Genomic DNA, 25894 nt, shown 5'->3' on the forward strand with positions numbered 1-25894 from the left:
CATTATTTACGGAACCGGACTTCAGGACAAACATTCATGAAGACACCTTCGTGCTCACCCCAGTGTCTTACACACATCCCTTCAAATAAAGTCTTACCCACAAGTTTGGAGTTGAACTTCTCTCGCATGAGTGCTTGATGGAAACCAGTGGTATCGACTTTAGGTCGCGTGGGTGTACTCGCGCGCACGCAGGCCAGCGATTACGTGTCGGGAAATCCACGTGGAAACAGTGGTTGAATGCCGCTTTAACCGACTCGTAATTACGCACAGCGTGGCACCGGCGCTCTCCTGGGATTTCGCCTTTTTTTTAAAAGTACTTTTTAACTGCTTGTGTGAGCGTGTGTGTCGGGGCGTGGCTCCTGTGTGAAAGTGATCCCCCTCCCTCTTCGCCCTCTCTCGTTTCCTCCTCTGCACGAAAACCGCTGTGTGAGGGAAGTTGTGTGACACACTGCTACCAACACCACCGACGTACAGATGCTGCTGCATGTGTGAGGACATCCAGAGGAAATGCGTGATCTCATTAAGGTAAGTCACACAGATAATCAGATTAAACAGACGGATGTTGAAGTTTTTTGTTGTTGTTTTGGTTTGGGGTTTTTTGGTTAAGTTTCCACAAACCATCTCGTCTAAAAGTGCCCTCCTCATTTCGCAGCAGATGGCACCTCCTGCAGCCACTTGTGGAGTATCCCTGGATTACAGCACACAGACTTGTTGCCTTCTCTGGGACTAGAGGCGTCGCGGATGACCGTCACTGATGTAACCCACCTGCAGATTTCAGGCCGGACGCACTCTACTGAGATGAATGCATCATACATCGCGATTGAAGCAGTGATCGCTGTCCTCTCCATATGCGGCAACGTGCTGGTGTGCTGGGCTGTGGCGATCAACAGCAGGCTGAAAAACGCCACCTACTACTTTCTGGTGTCTCTGGCTGTGGCTGACATCCTGGTCGGCTGCCTCGCCATCCCCTTCGCCATAATCATCAGCGTCGGTTTGTACCTGAACTTTTACGGCTGCCTCTTCCTCGCCTGTTTCGTCTTGGTACTCACTCAGAGCTCCATCTTCAGCCTGCTGGCCATCGCGATTGACAGATATCTGGCGGTGAAGATCCCACTGAGGTGAGTCCGCGCGTTGTCACTGACCAGTGGCGCAAAAAGTGGGTATGCAGTGCATGCAACGCATAGGGGCGCTGCACTAGAGGGGGCGCAAAAACGTTGTGGGGAATTTTTTTTTCTAGGCAGCATTTTAAGTACTTAACAGCTGTTTGTGTATGAAATGATAAATAACAGAGGAACAGCACTGATTAGGCGCCTCTCCCCTCCCATACAGGCAGTTTGGGCAGCGGCCCTGAGGCGCGTTTTTTTTCCTTTTAAATTTGAATTATAGGAATGCCTCGACAACAGGGAGCTAAAGATGGGCAGCAGAAAAACCTCCGGGGCACAAAACAGAAAACGGAAGGGGAAGGGATAAAGATGTTGGAGAGCCGAAGAAAGTGGTTGAAAGACAGCAGGTAAGTAATGTCAGTGTATTAACAAGAGAGTTGTAAATACTCAGGTTAGCTTAAGCTAGCCTAAAATAACAGGTTGTTATTGTCTCCGCCCCTTATTGAACCAACACGGGACGCGATTTATTCCGTATTGCTATAAATGTCTGATAGACACACCTATCACACACATCTCAACAATAAGTGTAATAATAATGACCAAAATAGGGGCGCCGATGACATGTTCGCATTCACCTCAGAAAGTATGTAGTTGCGCCCCTGTGACTGACGGGGTTTTTATTCTGGCGCACATAAACAGGGAAAGCTCATAACTTGGACTGAATTACCGAACTCCCAGAGGTGGTATTATGGCTCTCTGCCCTGGGCGTCATCATATGAGAGGGACAACACAACAGCTAGGGACAGAAATGATCTGCGCTTTGAGCCGGAACTCTTTTTCTCTTCATTTCGTTCTGATATCTAATGAAGGGTTATTGGGGATTTTAATAAAACGTGGCGTAACAATGAAGCTAGCTGATGAAGCAGATGTTGTTTTCTTAATTTAAGGATTGCTTTGAATAGATTAGATCAGGGGTGTCCAAAGTCGGTCCTCAAGGGCCGGCATCCTGCATGTTTTTGTTCTCTCCCTGGTTGTAGTAACAACTTTCTCAGCTTGTCAATGTTCTCCTAAGGCCTCTAATGAGCCATCATTGGATCCAGGTGCGTTAAACCAGGGAGAGAACTAAAACACACAGGATGGCGGCCCTCCAGGACCGACTTTGGACACCCCTGGATTAGATCATCTCTTTACTTCAAACTCTAAGAGTCTGAAAATGATTTTACTTTACACCAAGCAGAGATTCTTAAAAATAATGCCAGTTTTATAAAGCCGTCATTTTATTTTTTCAGGAAGGGTTTGATTTGTATTTATGAGCAAAAAAAAAGTAAGACTTTTTTTTCCCCTCTCTCTCAAAATTTAGTCAAAACGTCTTTGCATTTCCTCGTTACAGTATGCAGGATAAAGCCACAACCTCTCCCTTGTCTTTTGCTGCTGAATACCAATAGTGGTTAAAATATGAGTCAGACCGGGGCACTACTGATATTATGATATAAGTCATCTTATATCATAATATAAGTCATCTTATATCATAATATGATGACTAATAATATCCTGTAAACTGTTACAGAGGCGGATGGTATTTTTTATGCTTTTTAATGTAGAGCAACTGCGAACAAATGCGATTTACTTTAAAGTATTTAAAGGGTTTTTACATTTTACATAGTTTATAAAATGACAGGTTTCATAGTAATAACATGTTTGAAGGAAATAAAGTATGATTAAATATGACAGCTTGTATTTAACTAAGTACATATATTTATCACTGGGAGTCCAATATTTTACAAGCACAAAGATCTGATGTGTTTATAAAAGGATTTTCACCACATGCACTTTGAGTTTGATGATCTGATAAGTGTTTAGGTTTGTTTTTACAAATGGTGGCAATCTTGTAATAACTTGTAATGCTGCTTGCAAGAAGTGAGTAGCATATTTCTTTTCTATTTTAGTCTTAAGAATGATTTAAAAAACCCAGAAATGGGATTGGTTGAAGCCAGACTCCACATGTCAGACGTCATAAAAAAAAAAAACAACATGACTCATTATCATCCGGATCAGAAGCCGGATCGTTGGATCTGTATTGATAAAACATTAAAAACTTTAGTGCTTCTTTAAAATTATTTTCTTCTTGCTACAGTATGTTTTCACTTTATTAGCTTGTTGAGAAGAAATGAAAGTTATATCATATTACTTTTTTCTAAATTTATATTTGCTATTTTTAATCTGATCACCAATAATTGACAGTGATTAGACCTGATGTGCTGGGACGTTTTCACTTATCGACGTAAAATCGTCTGCTTCTTCATTTCCAAGTTTGCACCTGGAAGGCAGCCATTCCCTATAAATCTTTATTTACTCCTCAGCAACAAACCAAACTCCCCTTTCTCCTTTAAGGTTGAGGGTTAAGGAGTGAAATGAGATTCAGCCTTAATCCCACTAAGCAGTGCTCTAATTAATCACATCATGATGATCATTTATCTGCAGCGTTGTAGCTTCAGCTGTTTAAACAGATATGCTATTAATACAGAAGCAGAAGACCTCCACTCACGCCATCTTCATATGAGATGAATGCTTTTTTGTCTTCAGAGAGACGCACAGATCAGAATCAGATCAGGGATCTTATAAATCCCCCATGAAGCTTATTGCCTCATATAAACTTGGAATGATAATTGCATTATTGCACTCTGGGTTTATCCAGCCAGTCCTTTGAAATTGATCAGGTGCCAGGATGCAGAAAGTCATCTTACTTGGAAGCGTTTGGCTTTTGAACGCAGCAATTTAATACATATTCTGTGAGTGAATTAAATGCCAAACGTACAGCGGAGCATCAATTATTGTAGTTGCCAGTAATCGAAATTTTCCAATTTTTGCCGTGACTAGCATTGACAGATAAGTTGAATGCATAAAAACCAGCATAATTTTAGGTCTAGTTGAGAAAATTCAGGTAACACGTGCAGGAAACCTGCTTTTATGCATAAACAGGGATCATCTTGCAACTCCTTTGATTGCTAAATTAAAACCCAGGTTCAGCTGAATGTATTTGTCTGAGCAAGCCACAAAAGAAAATCAGAAATCAGTATTAGTGCAGCATTACACCAGTACAGCTAAACGTTGGTCCAACATAAATGCTGCTTTTAAATTCCACACCAAATTGGTTCATGGTAAACTCCAGGCTGAACGTGAAATAAACATCCTTGGATTTCAGCAGGTGGTATTTTTTTATTTATTTATTTATTTTTTAGCTTTAAGTCACTGATTACTATAAAGGTGTGTTAACACGTTGGTTTAACTTTATCCTGCACTGTGATTTTCTGTAAAAGTTGCAACATAAGTCCTGCTCTTGAGTCCTGGCAGAGATTTAACTTTAGGACAGAGCGGTGAATTCACTCGGAGCGCTGCTTAGCACGGTTCCTGAGCTCATCCTGTGTTTTCCGCTAATCTGTTTCCAACGCTGCGCTGCCCGAGGGCTCAGAGACCAAAACCATTCACGGTTGACTTCCATGCTTTTCTGCTCCACACCGACGCCCAGCTGCTTTTTCTTTGTGTTCTGTTGACGGACACAGAAAAATAAAAATAAAAACACAAACTCTCAGGAAATCATCGCAAACAAAAGTTTCCCCCCAAGCAGTAATTTAGACGTGAATTCATCTTAATGCTTTTGACTCATGAATTAACTCTGCTTTGATAAATGTTCCATCAGGTCAGTCAGCTCTCCGTGACTGAACATGGTTCCAACAAAATTAGCAGTAAATGTGTTTTATTCTGATAAACTAAAAGAACAATGTTTAGCAATATTTAACACTAATAAGTTGTCCCATTTCTTTTGGGGGTTTTTGTGAGTTTTTTTAAAAAGAGGCTGAATTTACTGACATGTATTGTTTGCACTTATCAAAAACAAACAAAAAAAAATAAAACAGGGTTGAGTGATTAGAGACAAAAGGCGAAGCCTCTGGATCGATACTTGCCACTGAGTGTCAGAGCTGTTGGCAGAGGCCAGTGAGCTGTACTCTGTGTGTGTGTGTGTGTGTGTGTGTGTGTTCCCGTGAAAACAGAAACAGACAGATCGAGCTGCCAGCAGGGACAGCACGGTGCTGCTTGATATTTCCATGTATTGAGGAGCAGCAGCTTTCAGCGATCAGATGGGAAGCGTCTGTCTGCAGGTGTTGTTGTTTTTGGGCCGTGTCGGCTGTCGGCTCTCTCGGCTCGTTGTGGGGGCCGTTCGTGCCGTGTCGGATCCGCTGTCATTTCCATTACGCTCAAAAACCCCGGCAAGAAAGGACAGTCTGACACAAACTCTGGATGAAAGTTTTCTGCCACCGAGCGAGCGGCTTGTAAAGTCCCCCATGTGTACGTCTATTTCTGACCCACAGAGCAAAAACCTGAAGCTTGTAAATCTGTATTAAATGTATTAAATCTGAAGCTTCCCCCCACGCAGAAAAGCCTGACTGTTGTTACTCCAAGAGCAGAAATGTTCTCATTCTGAAAGGTTTGGCTTTGTGAGCACCGAGGAGTTCCTACAAGTTTGCTATGTTTTTAATCAAACAATTTTTCTAATGGTTATTTTGGTAATCGATTATTCTGACAATTAATTGGATTTTTAAAAAATGGCGCACTCTGCAGATTTTTCATTTAACCACTTAAGTATTTTTAAAAATACATCTTTAAAAAAGGAAATTAACTTTTTATTGCCTAAAATGCAAAAACATCACATTCCTGAACCGGGTGAAGTTAAAGCTATTTTCTTGAGGAGTTTTGGCTAAAACATATTTACAGTCAAAGGAGTTTTTATATTAAATATAAAATATTTTTGTACAGTTTTGGCTAAACTACTTGCTCTGAATGTTGTTGTTTTTTTTTCACCAAATAGCATTTTTTCTGTATATCCCAGTTAACAATTAATCGATTACTAAATTAGTTGACGATTGTTTCAATAATAGGTTAATCGTGATTAATCCAATAAGTTGTTTCAACAATTCAGATTTTTATATCACTGATTATAAAAATCTGAAGTAACAAATTTTATTTGTTAGGGGAAAATATATCCAAAGCAACTTATTAGAAATATACTGACCCACCTGTTCAGTCATAACTTGAATCTTATCAATCTTTTGGTTTTGGTCTTAAAGAAGTCGAGCTTTTCTGACAACGTGACTGAAAGAGCTAAAATAAAAACTACCAACACATCACTGCCAGATATAAAAAATAAATCAAAACAGATGAAACAGCAATGTCATGTAGAGCTCTCTCCGGTTTAGTAGAGCAACACGAAGGAAAAAACCTGGAGACTTTTGCACATACTGAACTTGTTCATGCTTGTTCATGGTAACACGCTTTCATGCGTCTGTCTCTACCACAGCTATCACTATCAAAACATTAAAGCAGTTACAGATCACACAACAACAATCTGGAACTTTAGTGACGGATACCGTGACATGAAGACAACTTTTCTTGCTTTCTTTGACACTGAACTCTGGGGTTTCTATGCAAGGCGTAAGAATGAAAATGACATAAGCTGGAATTAAAATGTTCTTACAGTCTAACCTGAAAATGTTGTGGAGACCTGAGAGCTGCAGAATGCAGCTTTTACAAGAATATGTTTGTTTTTTGCACATTTGTTAAAACTCTCATTACGTCCTGACAGTATAATATGAGACAGATGATCTGTGAAAAAAACCAACTTCGTCCCAGTGCTGTTATTGCCATCTGCAGAAATGCTCTGCTCCCAAACAAAAACAACCAACCGGAGGCAGGAGGAGAGTTTTAGCGCTGTCAGTCACACGTGTGTATGCGCTACTGGCTGGGTCTGATTGTCTGTTTTTTTATGGTTTTATTGGCTCTAGTGGCCTTTATTTGAGAGTGGTCAGACAGGAAAGTAGGTAATGAGAGAGGGGGGAGATATGCGGCAAAGGTCACCAGGCTGGGAATGGAACCTGTGACGTCCTTTTTGAGGAATAAAGCCTCCAAATGTGGGTTGTGCTTTGGCCCTGTGCCACCACAGCACCCCTCTGGTTGGTTGTTTTTGACCAAGCAGTGTATTTCTGCAGATGGCAGTAGGACCACAGCAGTAGGGTTAGGGATAGGGGTTAGAGGAGCTCGATTTAGTGTTTTTTTTTCCCCGACGCAGATTATGTGTTAATATGTTATTAATGTTACATACCGCAGTTTTAAACAAAATCCTCCAATGTGCCTGAATTAAAACAGCGTGCCAAAACTCCTCCAACATGGTTAGCTGTTGCAAACACTTCATAGCTCTGCCAAGAAAAACGGAAACAAAAGACATCTGTAAGGAGGAAACACTTGTTTACGGCTCAGTAGTGACCCGACCCACACAGCTGCAGACTCTACATGCAGAAAATAAGATCAGTGTGTATGTTGAGCTCAATGACACATCCAGAGGTGTTAGTGTGCGAGTTTGGCCAGTTTGCAGGCCTGGAAACGCCACGATTCTGTCCCAGGTAGAAGTGATGAGAGAGGCCAGATGCTTCAATATAACCGAGCCACAACACACACTCAGGGCTCCCCCCAATTCCAGCCCTGCTGTTCTTACTTCTCAGAAACAGCCCCTCTGGCTGCTTTCTGAGATCAACTCAGACACATCAGACAACTCTTAAGAATTATTTGTACCCTCATCTGCGGATCCAAGTCAGAGAAAATGAAACCTCGCTTTGCCCCCGGTGTCTGACTCAGACAAATATCGTGTTACTGGGTCGTGTTTTGCGGAGACGGAGTGTCTGCGTCGCGGCTTCGTAATGCGATGAAGTGGATTTAGAGTTGAAGAACGAGGTGAAACTCTGCTGGTGGCAAATATGTTTTTGATATGTTTTGGCTGGACTTCAAAACAGCCAATCCCTATTTACGGATTCGTCACACGGACAATGATGGAAAAAGGTGCAGCTTCAGGATCCAGAATGTGCCGTGAGTCGAGGAGTGCTGCATCTCTAAGGATCAGCTGTGACATAAAGCAATGAGCTGCAGTGTGATGCAAAGCCTTGCAGTGTGTGTAGCTCTGTGTTGTTGCAGAGGAGTGAGTGTGATTGTGGGTTTCTTGGTTTTGTTCTTACAGTGATCATATCTTTGCTGTTCATCTCACCGCGATTTTATGATTTTGTTAGTCTTTCCCAGCCTCTCAGTGCTATTTTTGTAACACAATCAAGTCACTGCTGCCTTTATTTGTTATAAAAATGTTGAATATATCAAATATGACTTAAAAGAAATTTGACTGTAATTTAGCGTCTTGAAATTGGGCCTCTGTCTCTTTAAGAAAGCCCTCCCCGTTTTGAAACTCCACCTTCACGAAGTCGTCACAACATCATTCCTCAGTTAACCCTTTAACGTTTTTACCAGTGTTGCTCTGAGAAGTAGCTCCTATAATGAGTTCAGCAGATGCAGTTCCACCAGTGTTTGCTAATTGATGTTGGCTAGTCTGAAGGAGGGAGGACAGCCGCTCAAAGGAGGAACTGCATCTCAAAGGCGACGCTATTTCACAACTGAATGGTTGCCATGGGAGATTCAAGAATCAAGCCCAGAGGATCTCAAAGCGCTTCACACGACATGCAGGCATTCACCCGTTCACTCACATCTAAATATGAAACATCTAAATGTGAGTGAACGGGTGGTGAACCTAAACACATTGAAGTTTGTGGTTGTGACGTACCTTGAGGTGGAGCATGAATACTTCCACACCGTCCTATTAAATATTCACATTTTTAAATATATTTAATAAGTAGATAAATATTGATTAGGATTCATTTTGAGAAGGAAAAAAACTATTAGTGAAGTAATAAATTAGGAAGAAACTTTTAAATAAACTATGACACTAAACTACAAACTACAAAATATGCATTTAGGATTCTTTGTCATCAACTAAACTACAAAAGAAAATATACGAACTTGTTTATATTTAGGGTCTTTTGTTGTTTTAACTAGATAATGTGTCTTTGATTAAGATTAGTGCATCTAAAGTAGAGCTAAATTCTTGGTTTGTTTGATCTTATCGCAGATTTTAAACTTTCAATTTCATGTAAAAACACAAACATTTTGAATCACTGTGGTGAAAGAATCTTAAAGGCAATAAATCAGTCAGCAGAGAAATCGAATCTGGAAGTGACTTGAGCCTGACGTGATGAGGTCGACCCCCATCAGCGATGACATTTTCACCACTGAGGGGAAATTCCTTCAGCAGGACCTTCAGCTTCAGCGAAGCCTCCAAATTAACCCTCCGTCAAAGTCATAGAAAACCTAAAACCTGTTCCACCATTGAGTGATCGTGACGTAATCAGTTTCATTTATCACTGCATTTATCTACTGCTTTTGAAACACAACACCTCGATGGCCCCAAAGCAGAACTATTTCACGTCGCCTCCTGTAACTGATCTGTGTTTCTGAGCAGCGATAAACATAATCAACCAGTTGTGTCTCTGTTTATTAAACCCTGCTTTGTTCCCTCTAATTGACGAGCTGCTGCTGAGAGGATTTTATCTTCTGCAGAAGAAGCTTAAAGTCTGCCTTATGGCCTGTTTAGTTCTGTTCAGGTAGCGAATGAGTGACTCTCTTAAATTTTATGTGCTTTTAGTCGGGACTCAACAGACGGAGCCTAAAGGGATACTTCAAGATTTTCTGTGAAAAGATCATAAACAGTTACTGTCTTGCCTATTTTAAATAACTACACATGGAGACTGAATCCAGATTAGTTGATCCCGGAAATTAAAGCTAAGACGGGCCAACCGGGTTAACTACTACTGTCTTAAAACACCGTTAAGAGAAATAAATCTTATGGTTGTTTATGAAAAATGTTACTTTATTAACCTTTGAATCACTGTTCAAAGGTTAGCATACCTTTGAATAGAGAGAAGCTTACACAGACACATGTACACATGGAAAATTGAGGTTATTCTCTCTGCTGTTCAAACAATAGAACATACTGATTATAGTAGATATCTTAATATTATGCAACTTATTTTGATTTTTATACAGAGACTTAAAGCACTTGGTAAATTTAGCACTATTTAAAAGCTTATTGCGTGATGTATTTTCTCCACAACATGGCTGTCTGTCTGGAAATGACAGTCATTTGTCTAATTTGAAAGCTAGCAAAAGATTAACTTCAAAAGAAGCTAGCTTACTAGCTTATTGGTTTAACGATGCAGTGGCTATGCTATGCAGCCGGAGAAATCTCTGGACTCTTCAAGAACCTTGATATCTCATTAAAGGACTTTAAACCAGCTAAACTAAGTTTTAGTAATATACTGTGCTAGATTATATTAGTGTAGTATATTGCTGTTGTAGTCTTCACAGAGCATCACTGGGAGCTGGGAAGCTCATGGTTGGTTTATTAATTGGGCTGCGGTTATAGTATTTAACCAGAAGACTCAGTGAAGATGTGCAGACAGATTTACAGCAGAGACTTTGTCTCCTGCAGGAACTTTGCACCAGTTTTCTTCTCACCAGTTAGTTTGTAGAAACAATCTGAATGGAGTTGATATGATTGAGGGATTGTCCAGGTCAGTGACAAACACTCTGCTGTCACCTGTTGAACAGTTTGTGGGGGTTTTGCTGTGGACGCAGCTGGACTTCAAAGTGGATGTTAGGAGTGCTCAGGCCGTGTTTGTGTGAGGCGTGGCACAGGTCGGTGGCCCCTGGGGGCGGAAGTGGAGTTTGGAGAAGAAAGCAGAACAAAGATAGATGCCGGCGGGCTGTCATCATGCCAGGACTAATCCGCTCAGCCGCCGGTTTGCTCGCTGTCTCCACGGACGAAAAGCAGAAAGTGGGGAGCGGTGTTCAGGAGATGGGCCCTCTGGGAAACAGATCCCATACTCGCCGTTGTACTCAGAGATTAAAAGGAAGAAGGAGCGGGCGACGGAGACGAACAGCAGGATGTTGTGGGTAATGAAGGAAGAGCGCAGGCCATGATGAGCTCCTTGGTTTCCTCTGCTGTGCTGCTCTGGGTGGCGTGTTTTTATTATTTATGCCCCATGGGGCGTCCCGCCAGGGCCCCAGCAGGGGTCACAGGACAGAGCCAGGGCTCATAAACTCATAGCTATCAGAATTATAAAAAGGAAAGGGCAGAACGGGATAATGATTAAAAATAATTTCTGCTGTTATGGTAACCTGACTTTTGTTTTACAACCAAATTCCCTGTAAAACAGGAATAGTGATTTTCTGTCACGAAGCCCAGATTAAATCCACATTTCCATCACCGCAGCTCCGCAGAATAAAACGATTGTTCATTTATCATCATATTATGCTATTGTTCCATCCAGTTAATGCGGAGACCAAATCCAGGAAGTACTGCCTGAGGAGTTACGAAACAAAGCCTTGTAAAAGGCCTTGGACTTTTTCACAGTATACAGAGAAAAACTCAATGTATTTTATTGAGATTGTATGTGACAGACCAACACAAAGTAGGACTTAATTGTAAAGTGGGAGGGAACTGCAAAAAACCCAAATCTATTTTTATTTCCTAGTTTCTAGTGCAAATATCTTGGTACATTCAAAATAAAACAAAACTAACTTACAACTCACTTTTTTGCAAGATGTAAGAGCTTGTTATAAGTCAATAGTTCCTTAATATTGATTTAAAAAGTACTAGATCTACTGGGAGACAATTTCATTTATACTAGAGATGCACAATCCACTTTTTTTTTAAAAAATTCCAATATCAATACAGAAATCTGAGGTTTAGTATCGGTCAGTACCGATCCAATACAGAAAAACGTTGTAGAATTGACTTAAAGTGTTTCTTTTTTAAAAGACGCAGACATAAATGTACCAGATTACAAATTTATTTGATAACTCTGCACCAATACAGAACATTTAAATACACCAATAGCTTCAGAAACTTGGTCAAACATGTAAAAATAAAACAAGTTAGTTAGTGCAATTAGGAGTATAACAGCCAATGTAAGAAAAAATAACAAAGAAACTGACAAAAGCAATAGTTTACTTTGGAGAAAAATATAAAAATAAACTGCGTCAAATCTTTCAAATGGTTCAGTCAGTGTGATTAGGAATTCTAAATATAATGTAAAATAAATGAAGTATGACAAAGAGCACAAAGCATAGAATTAGACTGATTAGATCGGCCCTTATGGATCGGGCACATTGTCACCAATAGCTGCTGAACTTTTTTCAACGTCAGGACCGATACAGATGTAAATATCGGACCAGTCGTATCAGCATCTCTACTCATACTAAGACATGTTTCCGATAACACGTCATCATTTTTTTCATCAATATTAATTAATTATTGGGTTAAAACAAGCTGCTATATCTTGCTGGAAGGTCACTTGTCAGTTTGTTTTCTCTTAGTTCAAGCGTACTAAGATATTTTCAACAAAAAAATAGAGAAAGAAAGTTGTGTTTTTGCAGTGTGTCACATTAACGAAATAGGCCTCTTCTGTTGTCTGCAGGCATACAGCAGTCTGAATGCCTGATCCTTTCAGAGCTCTCCTCAGTGTTAGCCAAGAAAAGCGTCGTGTTCTTCCCTATTCAGTGTGCAGCACTCTCAGCCAGACATATTACATGTGACACCTCCAGCTCAGACTGACCCCCGTGTTTGGAAGCGTGTCCCTGTCAGCGTCCTCGTGAGTCATTAGCGTGCGGCTGTGCCATTGAGTCACTTTGAGGAAAAGGCATGTTGGGCTCCCAGCGTGGTTCACGTGATCCGGACGGTCAAGACAGAACCCAAAATGATTCACCCAGCTTCCCTGATGTACAGCTGCTGCTCTGGGCTTCATGTTTCAGCCAGGGAACGTTTTAATGAGAAACCTACTGCAGGTTCTTGCTCATGTCTGGATGTGTGTTATCACCAGAGCATAGTTACTTTGAAACAGTAACTTTAATCCGATTACTGATTACTCCTGGAAGAAGTAACTTAGTTAGATTACTGATTACCGTACTTGATTTGGAAAGTAACTAAGTTCCATTAAAAGTAACTTTTTCAGTTACTTTCAGCAGCTACTAACAACAACGCTCCGCCACCTGTGAAAATGACATTGAGCTTTGCCAATACTTAATTTAAGCTACTTTACAACAGTAACATAAACAATGTATCTCCACTTATAAGGTTGAACTGACGTCACTGGTTATCACTGAGAAACACCGGGGAGGATTTTAGCACAAATCTTAGATTTGAAAAAAAGAACATGTAAAACACCTGCTACCTGTTCACAGACCAAGACTTGCATGCATTGATATACAAATAAAAGAAGCAGGAGACTTGTTACTTTCATTTTAACTCAACAGAGGCACATAGAACATGGCTGCATGTAGATTCTGTCTGTGGAGAATAAATACTTAATGTAAAAATACAGCATTTCTTCAATTCCATTAAGCTATTTATAGATTTTCCTAACAGGTGTTTATCACCTATCCCCCTTTTTCTTGTTGTGCAGTGTTAGTAGGAATTGCTTTACAGCTGTAGCCATCTGTTTTGCTCAACCCTCTGATAATGCAATCAAACATTTTAATCAGTTAGCGATCTACACTTTGGTTTTCTGCTGCACTTTGAGTCTTTTTCTGTTGTAGATTTGCTGCTGAGCTGTAGAGCATCGTCCAGTTTGTTCAGTTTTGATTGTAGAAAGTCTTTGGTGTGTAGCTCATGGTTGACTCAGTGACTGTAGAGTCCCGGTTTTGTAGCTCCTGGTGTCCCATTTGTAGTCGGAACTCAGAAATTCTGAACTCCCAGTCGGGGAAATTGACTGGAGCGTTCCCCGAAGTCAGATTTCACTCGGAAAGTGGTAAGACCAACTTCGCATTTCTTTATGGCAGTAAAGTGGCAAGCTGTGATAGAAACATATTTATTTTACAAGACACACATGTAAGAGTGCATCTAAAATCAATGTTTTCTTAAGCAAACACCACTTCTAATTCTGAACGAATTAAAAGTGGTGTTTGCTTAAGAAAACAATGTTAGTAAGAGGTACTCCGAACAATGTCTACTTGGGTGTCACCATTTTGAAATACTGACTTGTCCGACTACGATAACTGGAACTCTTCTATCTTGAGCGTGAACCAAGTCCGACATCAGCAGTAAATGCAACACAGCATTCAAAACAAGTCCAAAGCATCGCGTCACTACCATCGTACCAAACACGGTGACTGTGTCTGTTTACACCTAACTTTGTAAACCTCAACTGTGCCGCCATGTTGACTTTTTTTTTTTTGGAGAACCCTTCAAAAGCAGGCCACAATTTTCTGGTGCTTTTGTAAAATCTAACATGCTAACGGATGTTTTCACAGTCTGACCTCAGGAGGAACTTCCTGGAAGAGTGACAGCGGTCCTCACTTCCTTTCCAACAAGCTTTTTCTTTGTGGAATTGTAGACCTAAAATTCCTTAGAAAGTGCTCTATAACGTTTTTCAGACATATTAGATATGGAGTTTTATTTATAGTGGAGCTCATATTTGTTTATGATTAGATAACCATGTTGTTTGATAAGCAGCACCTACAGACTAAACCCTGTTTTTCAGGCTGCTGCAGGATGTTGGGGGTGATATCCTCACTTTTCCCTATAGTGGTTGTTAAGATCAGATTGATAGACTGTAACAAAAGACAAGACTGTTTGGATCCATGTTGTTGCAGCAGATCTCTATCTGTGCTTTCCTGGTTTGATAAGCCAGAGCTTTTGTGTCTTTGTGCACATAAGCAACAGAAAATGAAGCCAAGAGCAAAATTCATTTGCAGGATTTTGCATACAACACATCAATTAACAATTCTCTTACACTATTGTTTTCCTTGCAAAACTTGTTCCACAAAAAGAAAGTTTGCATTTTTCCATAAAGCCTTCTCAAGACTGGAAACCATCACACATGTTCGGACACGCCTTCAAGCTGTTGGAGCAGATTTGCACCTTCAGCTCACTTTTTTCCACATTCTTTCTGATTCTCAGAAAAACAGAAAGCGACAGTGACCATCTCTGCTTCTGCCCCTGAACACGAAGCTGAATATTGTTCAGGGAATGTATGATCTCATCGTGACTTTGACCTTTGAGATATTGTGAGTTATGGATAAAACTGTGTTTTGTGAGATCACTGTGACCTTTGTGAATAATACTAACCTGTGCCCCGTTTTCTCCAGGTACAAGGAGTTGATGACGGGGAAGACCGCCAGAAAGATAATAGCCATTTTATGGATCCTCTCCTTTGTCATCGGCCTCATTCCCTTCTTTGGGTGGAACTTGAAGGACTCGAGTCGGGAGAACTGCAGCTCGGTCAACAGCACGAACTGCAAAGAGTGTTACTTTGAGAGCGTGGTGGACATGCAGTATATGGTGTACTTTAACTTCTTTGTGTGCGTGCTGGTGCCGCTGCTCATAATGCTGGGCATCTACGTGAAGATCTTCACCGTGGCCAGGAAGCAGCTGAGGCAGATTGAGCTCAAGTGTGTGGGCAACGGGGACAACCAGAACAAGAGCCTGCTGCAGAAGGAGATCCGGGCCGCTAAATCCCTCTCCATCATCGTGGGACTTTTCACCGTCTGCTGGCTGCCCGTCCACATCCTCAACTGCCTCACGCTGTTTTACAGCGATCTGGGGAAGCCTCCGGTTGTCATGTACGTGGCCATCATTCTGTCTCACGCCAACTCCGTGATCAACCCGATCATCTACGCTTACCGCATTCAGGACTTCCGGAACACCTTCCGCAAAATCCTGGTGCAGCACTTCCTCTGCCACAAGGAGGAGCTTTACCTCAGCTCCAACGGCAGCAGACGCAACAGAGACCAGGTCACAGTGACCATTGACCCTCTGCTGTAGAGGTGGAGGACTCCATCAACGTCAAGGCGTGAGGTTTCTAATGTTTACAGAACAATGTGAAGATGAACCGATGTCAATCCCACCTTGAATGTAGACTTTTATTTATGAATTGTATTGGGGCGGGATGGGGGTCTGTGAAGTATTCAACTACAAGTCTTAAATAACTTGTTTTTTTGTTGTTGTTGAAGGAGTTTTGTTTAAATAGTTGAAGCTAACTGGATTTGTAGGACTGTGAGGATCCAAACTCAAGATGCTATTTATTGTTCTGAATTCGCCCTGTTCCAACTACAAACACTCCTCTTTTTGTGCCCTGCTGTTTTTTATACTCTCGACATTCAGTGCCAGTGTTCAAATAATTTATTTATTACAAGACCTTGTCTTTCAGAATGTATTGATCAAACAAACATGAGTGTGTGCGTGTGTGGGCTACATCTGTACTTGTGGAGCTAAAGAAAGGTTCAGTGGTAGCTATCCTAACCTGTGGATATTCTGCAGCTCACAGATCTTTGCTTCATCCATCTGCTGAGAGGAGGACACAATTTCTTCAGCCTAGATTTATGAATTTAATTCGGAAGGAAGCAGTTGAGGTAAAAGTGTGAATCTTTGCATATCACTCATCAGTTTTCTCAGACAAGCTGAAATCATGGTTCCTTAAATAAGCACCAAGTTTTTAGAGTGCTACAAATTTTAAATAAAGGGACAGTATAGTCTTTTTTCAATCGTGAGGTTCTGCTTAACAGGGGTTCATTAAATTACATTTAAAACATTTTCAAGACAAGTTTTATCTAAAATCAAGACGTACATACATGAATAATTCATTTGATTTTCTATCGACTTTAATTGCCCTTAAAATCTTCAAAGCATCAAAGCCTAACTTGTCATTTATATACAACCCAAGCAGCTGGTGGTTAGTTACTGTAATGAATGTTTTGGTTTTATTATCCTAACCCAGAGATAGTAAACTAAAATGAATATAATTCTAAACCTTAAGCAGGTCGAGGGTCAAACTCCATAAGTAGGATCTGAAAGATTAAGATGTAACAAAAAAGATATTTTTGTGATGTCTTACTTTCAAATATTTCTAAATAAATAAATAACACCAATCTAAATGCAATGGGGAAAAAAGTAACAGGTTAGGAAACCCCTCAGTTAATTACTTAATATTGTATGTCTGTGCCTTTTAAAGATGTTTTAAGATCTAAAATTGGGATTATTAATTATTTTTCATCAGTTTAAGACTGTAAAAATCTTGGTTCACAGTTAGTAACTTACCTGCTGTAAATAACTTAGTGTCTTCAATTTTTAGACAGTGTTTTTCCTGGACAATTAAGCTAACGGCTAACCTGGCAAAGACCAAGACAAAGAAACGGTCAAAAGCAACCAGTTGGGTAAAGCACAACGCAAGTATGGAGGCCGTAGTCCTCAATGCAGAAGCCTTAATAGCAGAGTAACTGTTCCTAAATAGTATTTGAAGAAAACAACTGATTATTTTATGCTAGAGTTGTTTTTAAATTATTAAAGTCTTGCTTTTGTCTCCAACGAACTAGCCGTTAGCTTTTCGGACAAATTAAACTGGATTTATACTAAATTTAGGGAATGCAAAGATTGTTTAGAACCTCTTAACAGAAACTCACTTTCAAAATATATATTTTTTAATTATAGGATGAATAAGAAACAAGTCACTTTTCTTTGCCTTGCATTTTACTGCAACCACTAAAAACCAAACTGTCACCTTTGTACTGTGTGTGTTCCACAGGAAATGACTAAGTGGTCGAAGTTGGTTTAGCTGCAAAAATTACCTTCAGTGATGTGCATTTCTTTACATCAAGTGGAAAACGGATCGTAACCTTTAAACTAACTTTGCACTGGCATCGAGCCTTTTTAGCTGCTTCACGATGACATCATGCAAGATGACACCTCAAATCAAAGTCCTTTACATAACTCCATGTCGACCGGGTTCTAGTCACACGTCCCTTTAGTGGCTTGCATAAGACTTCATAGCTGTCATTGCTTTGGGTATAAGAGTTGGGCTTACTTCAAACCTTCGCCCACAGTCAGTCTTAAAAACCACAGACAGAACAGACACAAGCCATTTGATTTCAGAAAACAAACGATTTGAATCTTTAAGATAAACTTTAACTCAGCCGAGTAATGTTATGTGTGCCAACAAAAACAGGTTAGTAAATCCAGATTCCAGTGAGGGAGATTGTGAAAAGTAAATATTTTTAGACACAGAGGCATTATTATAATTCAAAGAAAAGCTTTTAAGCTGCATAAGAAGGTCTTTCTGCAAAGTCACGCCATCTACGAACTACCAGAGGGTGTTAAGGTCACCTGACAGTCATCACTATTCAAATGAACATTGCACTGACATTTTAATTTCCTGTTTTGGTGTGCTTCACTGGTGTAAAATAAGTGCTCTGAAGTGGAGCCCTCGGTCTATGCTGCTGCTCTGTCTTTCTGCGTTTGTTGATTTCCACCTCTGTCTGATCTCAAGGGCTAAAACACAGGAGTGTCGCAACGTTTAGGGCCATTCCAATGGAGACATCTATACTGTAACTGCACTGTAACGTTATCTTGTCGTCTTTGTTGACTGGTGTGTGACAATAAGTACTGTAGCTGTCTGGCTTTCTGCTTGATGTCAAACTGTTGCCTTTATTTTATTTTATTTTTTAAAAGGTAATGCGAACAATGGCAAGTTCAACATTCCTGCCTTTCATTCCCAAGTATCCATTTGTCTGTGTGCCATCTTGTCGTTACTAATCAGGAAAAATGCCTCCACTGTGGTCAAGCTGATGTCCAACGTTTTCCAGAGGTGAAAGTTCATTTGTTCAACACAAAACTACAACTGTTTAACATGATGCAATCTGTATGTATGGTGAATTATTTTGTTAATAAAGGCAATGTTTATATTGGTAAGGTCGGATTTTATTCCCACATTTTAAAGTAGTGACAAGATTATATTTAGTAGCAGCGTATGAGAAAAAATCATGAGACGGTTTGGAAGTGACCTCGGTGTCCAGATGTTCTCTCACTCTCATAAATGATGGAGCTTCAGATAAAAAGCAACTAAAAATAAAGCTGTAAGTATTTGAGATCAAGAACATTTCTAAAAGAAAACAGAGTAGAATCTGTTATCTTTCAGATAAATACAGCGGGGGTTGCTACGGGCTCTCGGTCCCGCTCAGCACCGCGGACATCTGCTGATCAGAGACGCTCTCCTGTTGAGTCACAGCCATAGCCTGACACAGGTAGACGGCCAGGATGTGTTTGCACTGGGAGGAAAGAAAAAAGAAAGAAAGAGACAAGTTCATTCCACAGACGGTGGATGAAAAAATGATTAATGTCACGGATATGAAGCTGCAATGACACTCGGCGGTAATTCCAACAACAAGATCTCATCAGAGGAGCCTGTTGCTAATATTCCTTTGAGAATCCTCCAGTCTAGGAGCGAGAGTCACGGAGCAAATGGCAGGCTAATTTCAGACATCAATCAAGTTCTGCACCAAAATCTAGAGTAAATGATGACGGGGATTATTAGACTTTATTAATTTTTGGAAGCGTGTAATATCAGTAGTTTGATTACTGGATCGTGAGCAATTTTTAATTTGCATTAAGACATCTTTTACAGAGCCTCTTACAGAGGCTTGGAAAAATCAGCTGGTGACTGGAATAGGTTCTGACCAAAGACCAGCTGCTTGGAAACTCAAAAAGTGATCTTTTTCCAGTCACTGAGTGTTTTAAACCAGAGTGGAAACAGGTTGTGGAAAGGACACTCTGGTGTTTAAGTTGTTAAAGAGTGAAAAATAGAGTTGGTATCTGCAGAACAATACATAAGATAAAAACTGAGATCCGAAATTAAGCAAAACATTCTGATCAGTGCCTCTAGTTTTAATATGCTTCCATACTCGATGTCTCATTTTCAATCTACTCGAGTTTTTCATAACAGTAAAATTATTTATTAGGGGTGGGCATTTATTGTTTTGTTTATCAATCAGTAAAAACTTTCTTATGAGAATTTTTATTTATCTATTTAGCTATTTTATCCAGTTTGTTCCAAGAGAGCATCGATAAATCAGAAAACTCAAAAACACGATTAAATGTGTTTACTGTGTGCAGTTAAGCGATATAAATCTAACTTTTTTCTAATGAAGCGGTATCCTCTTAAATGGGAATTTATTTATTTAATATTTGTGTTCGCTATAAATGCTGTGCCATGCATTCACAACCAACCATACAGTTACTTAAAAAAAATAAGAATAGTTTTATTTTTGACACAATTTTATCGTTATCACAAAGTACTTCAAAATATCCAGTAGATACAGAATTTTGTTTCTGCTGAAGGCAGTTTGCTGCTAGTATGGGAAAGGCAACACATGTTGCAGTTGCAGCTCAGCTATTTATCCTCTGACCCACTTTTTTGAAACAAAATGGACCTGGTCCACATTGCACTGAGCCAAGATTGAGCCTACATATTCCCTGAATGGACGCCAGCTGCTGAAAATCATGCATGAAGGCCCTTTATAAGACTCTGCAAGAAACCTATGCACTTCCCTATGACTGTAAAAGTAATTTTATTTTGCTGTGTGTGTTGTGTGTTTTGTATCAGCGATGCTGATGTGATCGTTGGGAGTCTCCCTGGTCTGCTGCAGCTCTCTGTTTCTCACACTGATTTTAGCTGCATCCTCCAGGGAGACAAATCAGCCGCGCAGTCGGAGAAGGAGCCGAGCTTGTTTGTTTCAAGATATTTAGGGAGAGACCGAAGGGGAGACACCAATCAGGGACCAGACAAAAACACAACCTGACCACAACACATCTGTGCACACACTCCACAGTGTGCTTTGTCTCACTTGGCGGGGCAAAGAGGGGGTTTTTTTCTCAGAGATGCACGCTCGACTGAGAAGACACAACGGACGGCTGTGAAACGGGTTGTATGTCTCTAAGCGTCGCTGGAAAGTACACAATGTACGGCGAAGTGATGTGAACTCTGATACGTCTAAAATTCCTCTGCAGAAGGACTATAGGCTCGTGAACTGGCCCGCCAATGGAAAATCTTGTAATGCATACATTTAAGTAGGGCTGAAATGATTCATTGTATTAATCTATTAGAAATGATCGTCAAAGTAATCGGTTAACTGGAGTGTGCGGATAAAAATAAACAAACGAACAGCATGGACCTTACCAGAGGAGCCGCTTTTCATTGGCTGATGCCCATTCTGTGGTCACGTGTGTGACCGTCTCACAAACACACTTAGCTTCCCGTTAGCTAAGAACAGCATAATGGCAGAACTGATACAACTTCTACACCTTGAAGTCTTACGTTAGCTAAACAGATCAATATGCAATGTGTCTGTATCTGACAAACACTAAAGATTTTATTTTAGCAGAAAAGGCTTTGGACTAAACTGTTACTCGTGTTAGCCACGCTAGCACCAAGTACAGCTAGTCAGTCAACCATCGCTGTGTTCAGGGAAGCGCTGATTAATAATCGAGAAATAAATATCAAGCCTGGAAACTTGATATGTAACGGACTGAATGTTATGTTTTTAACTTAATCTTTGCTCGCCTTGCGGGGCGCAGGCGGTTGCCACGGTAACATGTGAGCTTAAACTACAAAGAGAGAGAGAGTGTAAAAAGGTAGGAGTGGTTTTGAGTTGATCACCTGTTCAGGTTATTTTACCTTTGTTTACCTTTGTTGTGGCGCATTACAGGCGCTGTAGTTTCTAAACGTTGGACTAATTACCTCGTTCGTTTGTGAGTTTACGTCATTCACAACAAACATCAAATAAAACAAATATATCTCATTAAATTTTAACAAACAAATGGCTTCTACCGCGATTATTATGTGAAATTAAATTAATTATATTCCAGCTTCAGAAGATTTTCCTTTACCTTTCCAGAGCTCTTTGGTTCCTCCTATCAGTCTGTAGCTTCTCATATTGACGTCATCAAACCAAATTTCAGATCTACCATAACTGACTGACACCTGCTGGCCTCAGGTTTGCAACCAGCTTGTGACTGAGAAACCAGTAACCTCCTCCCAGATGATGACATGAACTTGTTAGTTCCTCTGTCCATTGTAGTAGCTGATATATTGTGAAAATCCGGTAGAAATTACGCACAAATCCAGTCATGTTTACATAGAAACAACGCGCTGCGAGGCTTTGCTTGTGAGACTTGCGGTCACGTAGGTCTGTTGTGGGCGGAGCTTGGTAAGGTCCATTCTCAGAGTACTACTGAGGCCAAAACTGGATAAAAAAAATAACCTTAGATTAAAAAAAATTATATGTTCTACCCAAAACTCCTCAAGTTGCATAGTTTTAGTTTCACCTGGTTCAAATGCTGTGAAAACAAAACATCTCCTATTAAGCATCTTTTGCTATTCAATTATTAATCAGTTAATCCAGAAACATCAACAGATTATCCCGACGCTGAACTGATGTTCAGTCAAGAACAAAGGCCTGAGCTTAGTAGCTTTGATAGAAATATTTTTTACCTGCATTTACTACAAACTATTAAGCGTACACTAAAGTAACGCTGTTTTTGCATTTTAGGCAATAAAATGGTTATCTCATTGAAAAATATAATTTAATTATTTGTTTCTTTGCATCTTTTAATGCACTTCTAATATTGTATAAAAAAAAAAGCTCAAACAGAAAATCGGCAGAATGTGCCAATGTTTTAAAATCAGATTAATTGATTAATCATCAGAATAATTGTTAGCTAAAATAATTATTAGTTGCAGCTCTACATTTAAAGGGCAAAAGATAAAAACGCTGCAAGAGTTGCAGTTCATTTAAAAATTGTGTCTTTTTACATGAAGTAATGAACACAGAATATCATCAGCAAAAGTGATCTGGTCTAATGAAGTCCAAACTTGAATTTGGATACACGATTCCTGAGGAGCTCGGAAAATGTTCTGCTTATTCTCTTTGGTCTCTAAAGCCAGGCTTGTTTCCTATTGAGAAAGAGGAAGCTCAGGTCGTTTCAGTGTTGCAACATTTTGCTTAAGATGAGATTTTGTAAGTCGATTTTATTCCAAGAAAGGTGTGGAAAGAGCAGGACTGATTGTTACTAGGGGTGCACCGATTGCAGTTTTCTGGCCGATCGCCGATTACCGATCTTTTAAAAAGCCTAACTTACCGATTCCGATTTTGGCTGATACCAATTTTTTGTCTGAAATGTTGCTCAATATATCAAGAAAGTTGCTGAATTGGCAACAATGGGGTGACTATTGTTTACTGTAAATGTGCAGACATGACCTGGTCGGCCAGTTTGTCAGTCAAACCTCTCTCACAGGAGAAAAGAAAAGCACAGTGGTTGACTTTTTAGACCTTTGACAAGGTTGATAACATCGGTGAATAAGATTGGCTTCATATATAAAAATCGGCCGATCACCGATCTCCCAAAATTAAGGAAATCGGCACAGATAAATTGGTGAACCCCTAATTGTTACCATTAATAAAGCAAATAGACATAAAGTTTGTTCGCTATTTCCTTAATAAAATCCCGTAAAAGACTCTTTAATTTTAGTTTTCCCAAACTGCTTTAGAGTTTTATGTGATCATCTTACGGTGTTTCGGGTCACATCCACTTTGAAACATAAAAAACCTCAGATGGTGAGCGTAGTGCCCACGTTCGAATGCGAGTTGAAGTTTATAATATGTATTCTTTTTTTTAATTTCTTATCTCGGCTTTCATTTTCAGTTGGACCTAAAATTATTCAACACATTAAGTGTTGAAGAAATTAAGTTTTTTGTCCTTGTAGGATTGACTTTAAAAAAAAAGATAAAAGTAATTTTGTAAAGACGGATGAAGCACTTTTGTGTTTGCAGGTTTGCTATGAAAGTACTGATTGGAATGTAGTAGATATAGAATGTAGTCATCAATATCATCGGTGATATTGATGAGCTGACTGACGTCAGATATTAAATTGCGAAAAAACAAAAAAAATTTCTGCATTGCTCTTTTTTCTTTGCCGTTTAAATTCTTGTAAATATTTGCTGAACTTAAATAAACAACTCAGCATAATAGCACACTAATATATAACTGGTACCTTAAACTATATCAAGCTCTTAAATTTGTTTTCAAAGTTAGACTGTCAAATTATATCTAAACCGTTGCAACAACACCAACACAATATTCTAAAGAAGCTTATCAAAGCTGCAGTATATAACTGTAATAAATAATTTTATTTATTTTTTTACATGTGTGTTAAAACTGTCATTATGTCGTGACAGTAAAGCATAACACAGATCTTTTTTTTTTTTTAGCTCTTATTCTTTTCCCTGTGGTTCAACTGCCATCTGCAGAAATGCACCACTTGGTCAGAAACAACCAGACAGAGCCAGGAGGAGGGTCTTGGCGCTGTCAATCATGCATGTGTATTCGCTGTTCACACCCTCCCCTTTTCTCTCTGCCACACTACAGCTGCTTCACCACAACAGAGGCTGCTATGAATGCTAAGGCTAGTTAGCATACACACCAATGATGGCGGATAAACAGTTTTCCTGGAACACTAAGTTGTTTCTCCACCATTAGCACATCGAGCAGCACAAACATGAGTGTGATTCATACTCTAAGACCCTCCTCTTGGCTCTGATTGGTTATTTTTCAAAGGAAGCGGTGCGTTTCTTCAGACAGCAATAGTAGCAAAGAGAGGAGGACCTTGATTTTTTCACTGATTATCCATCATGTTGCACTGTCACAACATAAAGAGAGTTTTAGCAAATATGGAAAAAAACATACTTTTGTAAAAGTTACATACTGCAGCTTTAAATGACCTAAATAGGGACACAGCTTATATGGAACCAGGTTCTGGGAGACTCACCAGCAGACCTTGGTTTCTGCGTAGGACAGTATAGGTAAACGCCGGGCAGGGGCAGTAGTGACAGGACAAGAAGCAAGTGTACAAACGGCCCGAACCTCCAGTGACCTGCAAACAATTCATGGAAACTAGATTAATATACAAGACAGAGCACTGATGTAAATTTCTCTTCTGCTGTGGATTTATTATGTGCCAGGAGTCTGGCAGCGATCACAAATGTTTATATCAGCACACGTTGGTTCCACTAGAGGATATAATTACAGATTTTTATCCCCTGATTCTAATTACCTACTTTTTATCTCTGCAAACTTAAAAAACAAACAAGACTGAAAACGTCTGGCATCATTATTTATGGTAGCAGTGAAAATAACACTTTTATATTTTCAGTGAGCAGACAAACTGAATTAAACTGCGGACAACTCCTTCAAAAAAGAACATTTCCCAAAAAAGTCTTGATAGTCATAAAGACATATTTTGGCAAATGTGATTAAGGACTTCATGTTCTTAATCATCAGGTTTGGTTTATATCTCTAAATAATGACATTCATACATGGTATCGTTCTTTTTTGTTGAATCGTGAACTCTGACCTTAAGGCAAGCGAGGCCTGTAGAGCTTTACATTTAGTTCTGTTCTGGATGAAAGAATGTTATTTTTGGAATGCTATTCGTTCCAAGAATAACACATTCCTGGAATGTGTTATTCCAAGAACACATTGTGATTTTTTTATTTTTTCTATTTCCAACCTTAAAAGTTGTAGAAGTTACATACTGCAGCTTTAAATTACCTAAATAGGGACACAGCTTATATGGAACCAGGTTTGCTGAAGACATGCCCGCGCTCAGCAAATATTAGGCAGGTTATGTGCATGCGTTGCTCTCCTGAGTTCGGAGATGTTTTAGATTACTAAAAAGCTTTCTGCTGTAGTTCTAGCAACCTGTAAGCTTCTCAACGCGCTCTGCCCGTTTTCCTCTCTGAGCTCCTCACAGTCACAGCGATGGATCTCTGCAGGCGTTCGCTCCACCTGTTCCGCAGTCTACGCAGTTTGCAAAAAGTCCATGCAAAAACACGTCGTGTTCTTGGAATAAATTTGGAGATCGGCCACTTTCACTGTTCAATTCTAATTTCAAATTTTTAAAAATACTTAATTGATTCCAAAGGGAAATGAAACGTTGTAACTCATTTATTTAAAGAGTTATTGTAGACGGTGATGGCTG

The 25894-nt window shown here is 39.8% G+C and overlaps 2 protein-coding genes across 7 annotated transcripts in view; one reads left to right on the forward strand and one right to left on the reverse strand.

The window, feature by feature from the left end:
• On the forward strand, positions 1–18771 carry adora2b (adenosine A2b receptor). Of its 5 annotated transcripts, XR_003597298.1 has the most exons (4): positions 1–525; positions 653–1118; positions 14989–15095; positions 15177–15291. XR_003597298.1 is itself a non-coding variant. In XM_028031712.1 (3 exons), the coding sequence occupies exons 2-3, from the start codon at positions 742–744 to the stop codon at positions 15029–15031; spliced, it is 420 nt and encodes a 139-aa protein (XP_027887513.1). In that variant the 5' UTR covers positions 1–525; positions 653–741; the 3' UTR covers positions 15032–15213. The 5 variants fall into 5 exon arrangements, 4 of the variants coding, with proteins under 4 accessions (XP_027887513.1, XP_027887510.1, XP_027887511.1 ...); XM_028031712.1 differs by having other exon boundaries at positions 14989–15213; XM_028031709.1 differs by lacking the exon at positions 14989–15095 and having other exon boundaries at positions 3–525; positions 15177–18771.
• The window catches only part of zswim7 (zinc finger, SWIM-type containing 7), a 17490-nt gene continuing 10358 nt past the window's right edge, over positions 18763–25894 (reverse strand). For both annotated transcript variants that reach the window (XM_028031713.1, XM_028031715.1), the window contains exons 4-5: positions 24683–24787; positions 18763–19127 (exon numbers count right to left, since the gene is read on the reverse strand). In XM_028031713.1, the coding sequence (XP_027887514.1) occupies positions 19017–19127; positions 24683–24787 (216 nt within the window). In that variant the 3' untranslated portion in view covers positions 18763–19016. The remainder of the gene's footprint in view (positions 19128–24682; positions 24788–25894) is intronic.

This window comes from Xiphophorus couchianus, chromosome 11 (genome assembly GCF_001444195.1).
Source record: "Xiphophorus couchianus chromosome 11, X_couchianus-1.0, whole genome shotgun sequence".
In the NCBI taxonomy this organism is placed as follows: Eukaryota; Metazoa; Chordata; class Actinopteri; order Cyprinodontiformes; family Poeciliidae; genus Xiphophorus; species Xiphophorus couchianus.

Coding starts and splice junctions, on each gene's coding strand:
- adora2b (XM_028031709.1), top strand. CDS start 742: ATGACCGTCACTGATGTAACCCACCTGCAGATTTCAGGCCGGACGCAC. Junction 1,119..15,176: donor GCGGTGAAGATCCCACTGAG/GTGAGTCCGCGC, acceptor CGTTTTCTCCAG/GTACAAGGAGTTGATGACGG.